General features: G+C 39.0%; 2 protein-coding genes across 3 annotated transcripts in view; one reads left to right on the top strand and one right to left on the bottom strand.

The window, feature by feature from the left end:
• Positions 1-1088, top strand: part of LOC112065412 (nucleotide triphosphate diphosphatase NUDT15-like) — a 21548-nt gene extending 20460 nt beyond the window's left edge. The window contains 1 exon segment of the mRNA XM_024125930.3: positions 826-1088. The gene's annotated coding sequence lies outside the window, so the exon portion shown is untranslated.
• Positions 1-13727, bottom strand: part of MED4 (mediator complex subunit 4) — a 23937-nt gene that overhangs the window by 8945 nt on the left and 1265 nt on the right. For both annotated transcript variants that reach the window (XM_028497388.2, XM_007103391.4), the window contains exons 2-3: positions 3447-3513; positions 1238-1408 (exon numbers count right to left, since the gene is read on the bottom strand). In XM_028497388.2, the coding sequence (XP_028353189.1) occupies positions 1238-1408; positions 3447-3513 (238 nt within the window). The remainder of the gene's footprint in view (positions 1-1237; positions 1409-3446; positions 3514-13727) is intronic.

The raw sequence follows: 13727 nt of genomic DNA, 5'->3' as shown, positions 1-13727 counted from the left end.
CGGAGCGGCTGGGCCCGTGAGCCATGGCCGCAGAGCCTGCGCGTCCGGAGCCTGTGCTCCGCAACGGGAGAGGCCACAACAGTGAGAGGCCCGTGTACCACAAAAAAATAAATACATAATAAAAAATAAAATCATGGTTTTATCTGTAAAAATAGAATAACGGTACTGACCTCATATAATTGTTATGAAGATTGAGATAATACACATAAAGTGCGAAGTACAGGGCCTGGTGCACTAGTACTTAGTAACTGTTAGCTGCCACTATCTAAATCATAAAATTTAGACTTTTTATAGACCTTGTGTTCACTGTCTTTTGGAAATCTAATCTAGAGAAGAGCCAGCAATGTCTGGTCCGTATGAGAATCAAACTCAGGTCTTCCTGCAATACCACCATATAACAATTACATTAGTTAGTATTTAGTGAAATAACTGAGCAAATAATAACAAATAAATTGTCTCTTTGAAATAGTAGCCAAGAACAAGAAAGGAAAAACTAGAGTCCTTAACATATATCCAAATCCCATCTAGTTTAGGATGGAAGACTAAAGAAATGTAAATTTTAATCAATATATAAAATTGGTATATACTTTTACTGATTTCAAAAATTATTTCTAAAACTGAAGTAGAGATTTAGACTATTAACAAATGAAAACTTAGGATAGGATAAAAGTAAAACTTCCCATTTCTATTAATTCAAACTTGTGAAATGTTCAAATAATGAAAATATGGTTCAAAAGTAATGCAGACTATCGGAAAACAATAATTAAAAAGGGAGGGACTTCCCCAGTGGTCCAGTGGTAAAGAATCCGCCTTCTTCTTGGTCAGGGAACTGAGATCCCACATGCCGCGGGTCAACCAAGCCCATGTGCCACAACTACTGAGCTTGCGCGCCTCAACGAGAGAGCCCTCGTGCTGCAACTACAGAGCCCACTCGCTCTCGAGCCCACACGCCACAACTAGAGAGAAGCCCAAGCGCCGCAACGAAAAGATCCTGCGTGCCGTAACTAAGACCAGATGCAGCCAAATAAATAAATAAAATAAACGAATAAAATAAATAAATATTTTTTTAAAAAAAGGGAATGACATGGTCTTTCATCTAACCGAAGTGACAAGGGGTCACTTTTAGACTTGGAAATTCAAGTTTTCTACCACTTCAAAATTGTAATAGATTTATTTTTCAGAAACAGAGTAAATAATATCCTTTTTTTACATTAAGAACCAGCCTCTATCAACTTACCAGTATCTGTTCCGCTTCCTTTAGCTGTTTTTGTAGTTGCTGAATATCACTGTCTCTTTTTTCTACTTCTTTTTCTAAAACTTGCATTTCATGATGGATTTTTCCCTGATTAAGTGCCAATTTCATTAGTTCTTGAAATTCCCCATCTCTATGAATTAACAACTCCAGGACCTGTCAGATAATAGGTGATTAACGCAGACAACAGAATACTGAAGAACTACATTCCAATGAAACAAAGAATCCACACATGAATTGGCTAGTCCATAATGTTTTAACACCTTCAAAGTACTGTTTACTAATCATTGTTAAAAATAGCCTACCTATGATTATTTTAGAAGAGATTAATATCAAGGTTTTTTGCTTTTTCTAATTATATGCTATTCTTTCACACAAAATAAAACAAACCTTTCAGAACTAACAATATGCCAAAATGAGCAGGTTTATTCATTTCTCAGGGAAGGTAAAATTTGAGATGATTTTATTAGTTGACACCAGGAAATGAACAGACATTTCTCCAAACATATACAAACGGCCAAAAGTACATGAGAAGGTATTCAACATCACTAATCATCAGGGAAATGCAAATCAACACCACAGCCGGATAGAACCCTGCACCAGCTAGAACGGCTATAATCAGAAAGACAAAAGATAACAAATGTTGGTGAGAATGTGGAGACAAAGGGAACCCTTAGAATCTGAATTGGTGCAACTACTGCGGAAAACATTCCATTAAGTGTGGAGGTTACTTAAAAAATTAAAATTAGAACTACCATATGATCCAGCAATTCTACTTCTGAGTATTTATCCAAAGGAAATGAAATCACTATTTTCGAAAATATATCTGCACTCATATGTTCACCGTAGCATTATTCACAATAGCCAAGACATGGAAGTAATCTAAGTGTCCATCAATGGATGAATGGATTAAGAAAACGTGATGTAAATCTATACACACGCACACACACACAAAGGAATATCATTCAGCCACAAAAAAAGAAGGAAATCTTGGCATTTGGGATAACATGGACGGACCTTAAGAACATTGCATTAAAGGAAATAAGTCAGACAGAGAAAGACAAACACCGTATGATCTCAGTTATATGTGCAATGTAAAAAGAGCCAAACACATAGAAAAAGAGCTCAGATTGGTGGCTGCCAGGGGGAAGGCAGCAAAATGGGTAAAGGTGGTCAAAAGGCACAAACTCCAGGCTATAAGATAAATAAGTTCTGGAAATATAACGTACACCTTGGTGACTATAATTAAGAATACAGTACTGTAAATTTGAAAATAGCTAAGAGAATAAATCTCAGCAACTTAAAAAGTTCTTAAAAAATGTGCAGAGGAACTGAACAGACATTTTTCCAAAGACATACAAATGGTCAACAGGTACATGAAAAGGTTCCACTTTCCCTGCAATTTTCTTAGAAGTTTTTATCATAAGAAGAGAAAGGACTTCTCTGGTGGTACAGTGGTTAAGAATCCGCCTGCCAATGCAGGGGACACAGGTTCAAGCCCTGCTCCGGGAAGATCCCATATGTTGCAGAGCAACTAAGCCCGTGCGCCACAACTACTGAGCCCGCGTGCCACAACTACTGAAGCCCATGTGCCCTAGAGCCTGTGCTCCACAACAAGAGAAGCCACTGCAATGAAAAGGCTGCACACCACAACAAAGAGTAACCCCTGCTCGCTACAAATAGAGAAAGACCGTGTGCGGCAATAAAAACCCAACGCAGCAATAAATAAATGAATGAATGAATAAATAAATAAATAAAATTTGTTTAAGGAAAAAAAAAAAAAAAGAAAAGAAAACTGGGGACTTCCCTGGTAGTCCAGTGGTTAAAACTCCACGCTTCCACTGCAGGGGGCGTGGGTTATGCCACGTGGTGTGGCCAAAACAACAACAACAACAACAAAAACAAACTTAACCATGTGAGGTGATGGATGTTAACTAAACTTACTGTGGTAATCATTTTGCATTATGTACCTATATCAAATTGTTATGATATACATCTTAAACTAATACAATATTACATGTCAATTATATCTCAATTATATCTTACCTAAATGATGCAAAAAAATCAATTTAAAAACTGCAATTAATAATTTAATAGAATCTGATCTTCCTGTTCTCACACAAAGTAAATATAAATAGGAAATTGTAGAAATGATGGAGGTTTTTTGTGTTTAATTCAAAAAGAAACCACTTACCTGGTTTTCCTCTCCAGACTGTAACAACTTTTGGTTTCTTGAAATCGCCAGCATTTCTATAAGTTCTCTATAAAACAAAAACAAAGTTTGCACAGTAAATACAAGAGAGGCTCTACCTGATCTCCACCTGACTGACTTGCTGGATTCACGGTACCCACAGCAAGCTGAGTACTCAGAGCTATTGCCCCACAGGCCACTTTGACTGTGGACTTCAGCTCTCACTAGCACAGTGCATTCTCACCAAGACTCAGCTGTGTTCGTTACCAGAACCATTTATTCAAACTTTACTATAATTGTATAAATTGAGTATATAAATACAAATGAAGTATGACTGTGAATAGGAAAAACTGTTTCTATAAAAACCTAAGTTTGGAAACACTTAACAGAGGTTTGCAAAGAATAACTATCGAACCAGAAGTAAAGTCATAAAAACTCAGAGCCTGCCCTAAGACTGCTTGATGAGTGTCCAAGTGCTCATTTCACTTTAAAGAAACCGAAGTAGAAAATGCAGACAGTGCATTATGCGTGGTTTATGCAAGAAAAACTCCTACATAAGGGGTCTACAGGCCAAATGCAGCCCATCTGTGGCTTTTGTAAATAACTTTTCTTGGATGATAGCCATGCCCCTTCATTTACATATGGCTAAGACTGCTTTCCCACTACAACAGCAGAACTGAGTAGTTGTGACACAGAACTTCTCACCTGCAAATTTTTAAATTAACCAAACAGGTATCAGCTAAGAGGGATACTTACACATAATAAATCATATATTTCTAGAATGCTCATTTGTTAAATATGCTAATTTTCTACATGAAAAACAGTTGAATGATTGGGAAAAATGTGTAGCAGGTAATATTCTATATATTAGTTTCAAAACTGTTGATAGATGGGACTTACTTCAGAAATTACCCAGGAGAGGACAGCTTCACAATTAACTACCTGACACTACTGGTCAGCCCAGGGTTTGTACCTTCTCACTGGCTGCCATGCTATTTTTACCTTCATAGTTCCACCTTCCACTCACTGGCCTCAGGCTATTTTAGTGGATGGTGCCAATTGGACTCAACCTCCCTCCCATACACCATTATGTATGAATTAATTACCTAATTAATGAAAAAAGTAGATAAAGGAATAAAAAGTCTTCATTCACTCATTCAAATATTTCTTGAGTGTCTATTATGTGCCAGGCACTTTCTAGATGCTTGGGTTAGTAAAGTGAACAATGGCAATTAAATTCTAATAGAGAAGACAAAAATATATATAAGTAAAACCAGAGTGACAGGGGTTAGGAAGAAAATAAAGCAGAGTGTTAAACCACAGAGTGTCGGTGAGGTAGTTTGGCTACTTACACTGGGTGGTCAGGGAAGGTTTCTCTACGGGAATATCTTTGAAGTAAAACATGAATTAAACAAGAGAAGCCAGTCAGGAGATGTGGGAGGAAAGACTGCTTGGTCAAAGACCCAGCTAGCTCACTGGCTCAAAGATGGGTTTGAGGAAATGTGGCCAGAGCACAGCAGGCACCAGGGAGCAGGATACAAAATAAGGACAATGGAGGGAGGGAGGGAGTGAAAGAGAGAGGGAGGGGGAGGGCTGGACTGTGTAGGGCCTTGTAGGTCAGGGTACAGGATTAGTATTTCACTCTTAAATGCAAAGAGAAGCTACTGGATTATTTTAAACAGGCAAAGGACATGACCTGATTTACGTTTTTAAACAACTGCTGAACTATCTGGAGAAGAGACTGTAAGAGAGCTAGAAAGGGAATCAAGTTAGGTGGTTTTTGTAGTGTCCCAGGCAAAAGATGACACTGGCTTTGACTAAATCCTAGCCACTAGGATTTAGTAATGGAAATGGGAAAACATGGACAGATTTAGGATATATTTTGGAAGCAGAGTTGACAGGACTTGCTAATGGATTAAACAGACATTTTATGAAAACAGCATGTTATATTAGCCCTTTTCTGCACCCCATTAATGAGATGGAGAGAGCTGAGAACCCCTGGCCTAAATAAAGGCTGGTTTCTGTGGGGGAAGGGATGGTTCTAAGGGGTTGGGGGTATGGTAGGAGATGCAGAATGACCCTTTCTTGCCAATCTGGGAGTATAAATCAACAGAAAACCTTACGAGGGCTCACTTTAGGCAGAGGCGTACAGGGAGGGAGAGGTCTGTAAGATTCAGTGCTCTTCACTAACTGTCTAGGACAAAGTGGAAACCTCTGTCCACTCCAAGGGTGAAGAGAGGCTGAAGGCCCCCTGTCCTCTCTCTCATTATGGGAGTGGGAGGTCCGTGGCGCTACAAAGGAAGCAGCTGTACTCCTGGCATGCCAAATTAGAATCCTCCCACATTTCCACACAAATATAACTTATACAGGGTTAGGTCCTATAGTATTTGTGATACTACACTTCAGATAATTTTCTTTTAAATTAATTTATATTTTTCATTTACTTTTGGCCGCACTGGGTCTTAGTTGCTGCGCACGGGCTTTCTCTAGTTGCAGCGAGCGGGGGCTACTCTTCGTTGCAGTGCACAGGCTTCTCATTGCGGTGGCTTCTCTTGTTGTGGAGCACGGACTCTAGGTGTGCGGGCTTCAGTAGTTGTGGCGCACGGGTTTAGTTGCTCCGCAGCATACGGGATCTTCCCGGACCAGGGCTTGAACCCATGCCCTGCATTGGCAGGCGGATTCTTAACCACTGCGCCACCAGGGAAGCCCCAGGTAAACAATTAATAGGCTGGTGGGGAAATCTCAAGACTCCTATCAATGTGGTTTCTGTTCCACAATGACCTCTGCGTTACACAGGTTAAGAAAAACTTTTTAGACTACAATCTACCTATAGGTTTCTATTTTTTAAATTCCTCCAAAGACTACCTGATTCTATCACATATTACAAAGTATTGGATTGGCCAAAAGGTTCGTTCGGTTTTTTCTGTAGATGGCTCTAGCAGCGCTTAGTGGCTAAGCGCTTCATTTGAAACAACTTTGTTAGACTGTACTGTGACAGCTGTCATATCAGTATGCATTTAAAAAAGCACTTATAAAAACTGGTGAATTTTTGTGTAGCCATTTTAATACTGAAGATGCAAGAAAAAAAGCAACATTTTCAGCACATTATGCTTGATTATTTCAAGAAAGGTAAAAACACAACTGAAATGCAAAAAAAGATTTGTGCAGTGTACAGAGAAGGCGCTGTGACTGATCGAACATGTCAAAAGTGGTTTGCGAAGTTTTGTGCTGGAGATTTCTCACTGGATGATGCTCCAGAGTCAGGCAGACCAGTTTAAGTTGATAGAAATCAAATCGAGACATTAATCGAGAACAATCAACGTTAGACCACGCGGGAGATAGCTGACACACAATATTGAAACCTAGCGCTGAAAATCATTTGCACCAGCTTGGTTATGTGAATTGCTTTGATGTTTGGGTTCCACATAAGTTAAGCGAAAAAAACCTTCTTGACCGTATTTCTGCCATGTGATTCTCTAATGAAACGTCAGGAATATGTTCCGTTTTTAAAACAAATTGTGACGGGTGATGAAAAGTGGATACTGTACAATAATGTGGAACGGAAGAGATCGTGGGGCAAGTGAAATGAACCACCACCAACCACACCAAAGGCCGGTCTTCATCCAGAAAAGGTGATGTTGTGTATACGGTGGGATTGGAAGGGAGTCCTTTATTATGAGCTCCTTCCGGAAAACCAAACGATTAATTCCAACAAGTACTGCTCCCAATTAGACCAAATTAAAGCACGAAAAGCATCCAGAATTAGTCAACAGAAAATGCATAGTCTTCCATCAGTATACCACAAGACCGCATGTTTCTTTGATGACCAGGCAGAAACTGTTACAGTTTGGCTGGGAAGTTCTGATTCCTCTGCAGTATTCATCAGACATTGCACCTTCAGATTTCCATTTATTTCAGTCTTTACAAAATTCTCTTAATGAAAAAAATTTCAATTCCCTGGAAGACTGTAAAAGGCACCTGGAACAGTTCTTTGCTTAAAAAGATAAAAAGTTTTGGGAAGATGGAATTATGAAGTTGCCTAAAAATGGGAGAAGGTAGTGGAACAAAAGGGTGAATACGGTGTTCAATGAAGTTCCTGGTGAAAATGAAAAATGTGTCTTTCATTATTACTTAAAAACCTAAGGAACTTTTTGGCCACCCCAATAATATACTAAAAGCCTATATAATCAGGTAAGAGTAAAAAAATGTATGCCAAATTTCACAACCACTACATTCTAAAGTCAAGAGGTTACAATAATGAGGGTTTTTTTTTTTCATTTTTCATTAAAAAAGTGCAAAGAGAAAAAGTTCATTCATAGGATAATGACAAACTTCACATATCACAGAATCAGTATAAGTATCTATGTGTGACTGGCCACATAATGGGACTTTTGGGAAAGCCAATCACACTGGAGCAGTCTCATTCTGTGGAGGGGTTCCAATGAGTCTTAGGTGGCAAACCAAAGTGACATCTCTTCCATCACCACCAAAAACCATTTCCAGGATTATAAAAGAGAGAAATTCTCACTTGCCTACTGTCACCCAGTCTTTCTTTAGAGATGAACAAATAAAACAATGTGGCAGATACGGCACGAGAAAATCAGAGAAAAAGAAAAATGAACTTCTAAGACAATGGCTACCACAGGCAGCAGAGAGCCTCAAGAAAGAAGGTGGCTTTAACCAATCTGTCAACAGATTCAGTGAGGGGGACTACAAATTAACGACAAATCCAAGTCTTTTTGGCACTCCTGGAGAATGGGAAGCAGAAGAACTACAGCTTCTTTTAGAGGAAGCAAAAGAGAACTCAGCACTTCAGGTGATCATGTACAACGGGAAAGCTGAAGGAGAAAGTTTCAGAAACACCGAGGTTCCTGAGGAAAATTTAAATGATTCAAAATTTCAGTGGATAGGGCTTCCCTGGTGGCGCAGTGGTTGAGAATCCGCCTGCCGATGCAGGGGACACGGGTTCGTGCCCCGGTCTGGGAAGATCCCACATGCCGCGGAGCGGCTGGGCCCGTGAGCCATGGCCGCTGAGCCTGCGCGTCCGGAGCCTGTGCTCCGCAACGGGAGAGGCCACAACAGTGAGAGGCCCGTGTAACGCAAAAAAAAAAAAAAAAAAAAATTTCAGTGGATAAATACACTTCACCAAACAGAAAATGCTATACTTGACAATCAAGAATCAAATATAGAGAGGGATAAATTGGTCAAATGTAGATACAAGAGAATTTCAATTTAGTCTCAAATTTAACATAACTGATAAATTACTTAGCTATGCTATCTCAAGCAAAGAGTACATGAATACCAAGTATATGCACTCCTATAGGTACCGACAACATCAGGTAAACACACCACATATAGACAGCCCAGGAGCCTATCAATCTAGAGGCAAGATCTCAAGATTGACTACTGGGCTGTCCAATGTCAGGAGATGTTCTCAAAGACCATTATACTGAATGGGTAGGCTCAGAAACACAGTTCCTGAACTTGGTGGACATGAAATACATACTAGGGTTACTCAGCAAAACAGACAAATTATGTTACAGCAAGTAAAGCTGAGAAAAGAAACGAATTTACTGGGCTCCAGAGTAGAAGGGTGAGATGTAATAGTTCTTTGGTTATACTAAGGCAAAGATTTGAAATTCTCAGACTAAGACCTACTCAGAACAAAAGGCAGCATCCATTGCTTCCCAAAGGGGGTGTTACTTCTTCACGAAGTCAACATATTTACAGAAAAATTAATACCACCATCCATAGCATGTGGTTGGTCAAAATGAAGAAATAATAAGGATCATTTTAACTTGACTAACTTCACACTCATCAGTGTCATCAAGATTCCTTAGCAAAAATGCTAGAAGTCAATCAAGTATTAGATTTGGGCTTCTGGTGAGAATTCTCCCAAAAGAAGAAAGAGCTCAAGGGAATATTTCAAACAGAAGAAGACCCAGAATTCAAGCAAGTGGAAAAAATTGGCTCAAAAAGTAGCAAGGGAGGTATTTTCCAATTAACCATTAGTTGTTCTTAAACTATATGCCAAAAAAATGAACAACCTACAAGAAATGGACAAATTCTTAGAAGGGTACAATCTCCCAAGACTGAACCAGGAAGAAGTAGAAAATATGAACAGACCAATCACAAGTACTGAAACCGAACCTGTGATTTAAAAACTCCCAACAAGGGCTTCCCTGGTGACGCAGTGGTTGAGAGTCCGCCTGCTGATGCAGGGGACACGGGTTCATGCCCCGGTCTGGGAAGATCCCACATGCCGCGGAGTGGCTGGGCCCGTGAGCTATGGCCACTGAGCCTGCGCGTCTGGAGCCTGTGCTCCGCAATGGGAGAGGCCACAACAGTGAGAGAGGGCTGCGTACCGCAAAAAAAAAAAAAAAAAAAAAAAAAAACAAACAACAACTCCCAACAAACAGAAGTCCAGGACCAGATGGCTACACAGGCGAATTCTATCAAACATTTAGAGAAGAGTTAACACCTATCCTTCTGAAACTATTTCAAAAAATTGTAGAGGAAGTAAAACTCCCAAACTCATTTAATGAAGCCACCGTCACCCTGATACCAAAACGAGACAAAAATACCAAAAAAAAAAAGAAAATTATAGGCCAGTATCACTAATAAACATAGATGCAAAAATCCTCAACAAAATACTAGCAAACCAAATCCAGCAATACATTAAAAGGATCATACACCATCATTAAGTGGGATTTATCCCAGGGATGCAAGGAGTTTTCAATATCCACAAATCAATCAGTGTGATACACATTAACTGAAGAATTAAAACCATATGGTCATCTCAATAGATGCAGAAAAAGCCTTTGACAAAATTCAACACCAATTTATGATTAAAAACTCTCCAGAAAGTGGGCATAGAGGGAACCTACCTCAACATAATAAAGACATATGACAAACCCACAGCTAACATCATACTCAACAGTGAAAAGCTGAAAGCATTTCCTCTAAGATCCAGAACAAGACAAGTATGTCCACTCTCACCACTTTAATTCAACATAGTTTTGGAAGCCCTAACCATGACAGTGAGAAGAAAAAGAAATAAAATAAGTAAAACTGTCACCGCAGATGACATACTATTCAGAGAAAATCCTAAAGACACTACCAGAAAACTATTAGAGCTCATCAATGAATTCGGTAAAGCTGCAGGGTACAAAAATTAATACACAGAAATCTCTTGCATTTCTATACACTAACAACAAAACATCAGAAAGAAAAATTAAGGAAACACTCTCATTTAGCATCACATCAAAAAGAATAAAATACCTAGGAATAAACCTACCTAAGGAGACAAAAGACCTGTACTATGAAAACTATAAGGTGCTGATAAAAGAAATGGGAAGATGACACAGGTGGAAGGATACACCATGTTCTTGGATTGGAAGAATCAATACTGTCAAAATTACTATACTACTCAAGGCAATCTACAGATTCAATGCAATCCCTATCCAATTGCCAATGGCATTTTTTGCAGATCTTTAGAATAAAAAATCTTAAAATTTGTATGGAAACACAAAAGACCCCAAATAGCCAAAGCAATATTGTGAAAGAAAAACAGAGCCAGAGGAATCAGACTCCCTGACTTCAGACTATACTATAAAGCTACAGTAATCAAAACAGTATGGTACTGGCACAAAGACACATTTACAGATCAATGGAACAGGATAGAAAGCCCAGAAATAACCCCATGCACCTATGGTCGGTTAATTACAACAAAGGAGGCAAGAATATACAATGGAGAAAAAACAGTCTCTTTAATAAGTGGTGCTGGAAAAACTGGACAGCCACATGTAAATGAATGAAATTGGAACACAGTCTCTAACACCACACACAAAAATAACCTCAAAATGGATTAAAGACCTAAATGTAAGACCAGATACTATAAAACTCTTAGAGGAAAACATAGGCAGAAGACTCTCTAACATAAATAGCAGCAAGATCTTTTCTGATCCACCCCTGGAGTAATAAAAATAAAAACAAAAATAAACAAATGGAACCTTATCAAACTTAAAAGCTTTTGCACAGCAAGGGAAACCATAAACAAAACGAAAAGAACCCACAGAATGGGAGAAAATATTTGCAAACAATGCGACCAACAAGGGATTAATCTCCGAAACATACAAACAGCTCATGCAGCTCAATATCAAAAAAACAACCCAATCCAAAAATGGGCAGAAAACGTAAATAGACATTTCTGCAAAGAACATATACAGATGGCCAACAGTCATATGAAAAAATGCTCAACATCACTGATTATGAGAGAAATGCAAATCAAAACTACAATGAGGTATCACCTCACACCAGTTAGAATGGCCATCATCAAAAAGTCTACAAACAATAAACACTGGAGAGGGTGTGGAGAAAAGGGAACCCTCCTACACTGCTGGTGGGAATGTAAATTGGTACAGCCACTATGGAGAACAGTATGGAGGTTTCTTAAAAAACTAAAAATAGACCTTTCATATGATCCAGCAATCCCACTCCTGGGCACATATCCAGAGGAAACTGTAATTCGAAAAGATATATGCACCCCAATGTTCATCGCAGCACTATTTACAATAGCCAAGATATGGAAGCAACCTAAATGTCCATTAAAAGACAAACGGATAAAGAAGGTGTGGTACATATATACAATAGAATATTACTCAGCCATAAAAAAGAATGAAATAATGCCATTTGCAGCAACATGGATGGACCCAGAGATTATCAAACTAAGTGAAGTCAGTCAGACAGAGAAAGACAAATATCATATGATATCACTTATATGTGGAATCTAAAAGAATGATATAAATGAACTTATTTACAAAACAGAAACAGACTCGCAGACTTAGAAAACAAACTTAGGGTTACCAAAGGGGACAGGTGGGAGGGAGGGATAAATTAGGATGTTGGGATCAGCATATACACACCACTATAGATAAAATAGATCATCAACAAAGACCTACTGTATAGCATGGGGAACTCTGTATGTAATAACCTATAAGGGAAAAGAATCTGAAAAAGAAAAACATGTAATAGGGAAGAACCTTTATATTCTATTACAAGTTAATTACTAAAGAGACGTTGCCTATAAGCTTAAATTATACATAAAGGCCCATCTCTGGGAGCCCTGCCTCCCAGGTAATGAGCATTAAGCTAAAAACACCTTTGTTGAGCTCAAGGGAAACATCTTGACCAGGCCCACCCGTGAATGACTGCAGGGAGGAAGAAATGAACATAGCCCCTCAGGAGGCTGACCTAAATTTTTGACTTTAGCCCCTCCCCTTTTAGTATAAAAGAAGCCTGACTTCTAACTCAGGCAAGATGGTTCTTTGGGGCATGAGTCCAGCATCCTCCCGGTTTGCTGGCTTTCCGAATAAAGTCTCTATTCCCTGCCCCAACAACTCATCTCTTGATTTATTAGCCTGTCATGTGGTGAGCAGTATGAGCTTGGACTTGGTTACAGATATATATTTACAACTGAATCACTTTGCTGTACACCTGAAACTAACACATTATAAATCAACTTTATTCCAATATAAAATAAAAATTTTAAAAAAAGTCATAATAAAATAAAATAAATTTGAAAAAAGAAAGTTTAAAGATAAATAAAATAAAAACAGTATTAATTTTAAAATAATGCTGTTGGAAAAATGGCACCAACAGACTTGCTTGACACAGGGTTGCCACAAAGCTTCAATCTGTAAAAAATGCAGTATCTGCAAAGTGCAATAAAGTGGAATAAAACAAGGTATGCCTATGTATAAGACTTATTCTAAAACGTCAAAGAATGTTGACTACAGAAAAGGTGACACCTGAACTGGATTCTGGAGGATAAAGGAATGATTCATCAAGTTGGCGGTGGAGTAACAACGGTACTGAAGATGAGGAAGCTGGCTAGCTTGAGAATGGGGAGCTTTCACCGAGGCTGGAATAAAGGGTATGGGAGGGCAGAGGGACGCGGCAGTCAGTAAGGACAACAAGATGGATGAACAGGGGTGGAGAACGGCTTTACTGCTCGCTAAGCTAAAGAGTTTGAACTTTACTTCACTGGGCAATGGGAAACTACCAAATATTCTACAGCAGAAAAGTAATACCAGAGGCTTTTTTAAAAAGATAGCTCTGCTCTCGGGTAATATAGAAGGATAAAATGCAGAAGCATTAAGGCAAGTGAAACTGTTGGGAAGCTGCATTAAGAGTTAATTATAGGGCTTCCCTAGTGGCGCAGTAGTTGAGAGGCCGCCTGCCGATACGGGGGACACGGGTTCGTGCCCCGGTCCGGGAGGATCC

This window comes from Physeter macrocephalus, chromosome 13 (assembly GCF_002837175.3).
Source record: "Physeter macrocephalus isolate SW-GA chromosome 13, ASM283717v5, whole genome shotgun sequence".
NCBI lineage: Eukaryota > Metazoa > Chordata > Mammalia > Artiodactyla > Physeteridae > Physeter > Physeter macrocephalus.
Note: the sequence above shows the minus strand (reverse complement) of the source record. Positions and strands in the feature narration are given on the sequence as shown.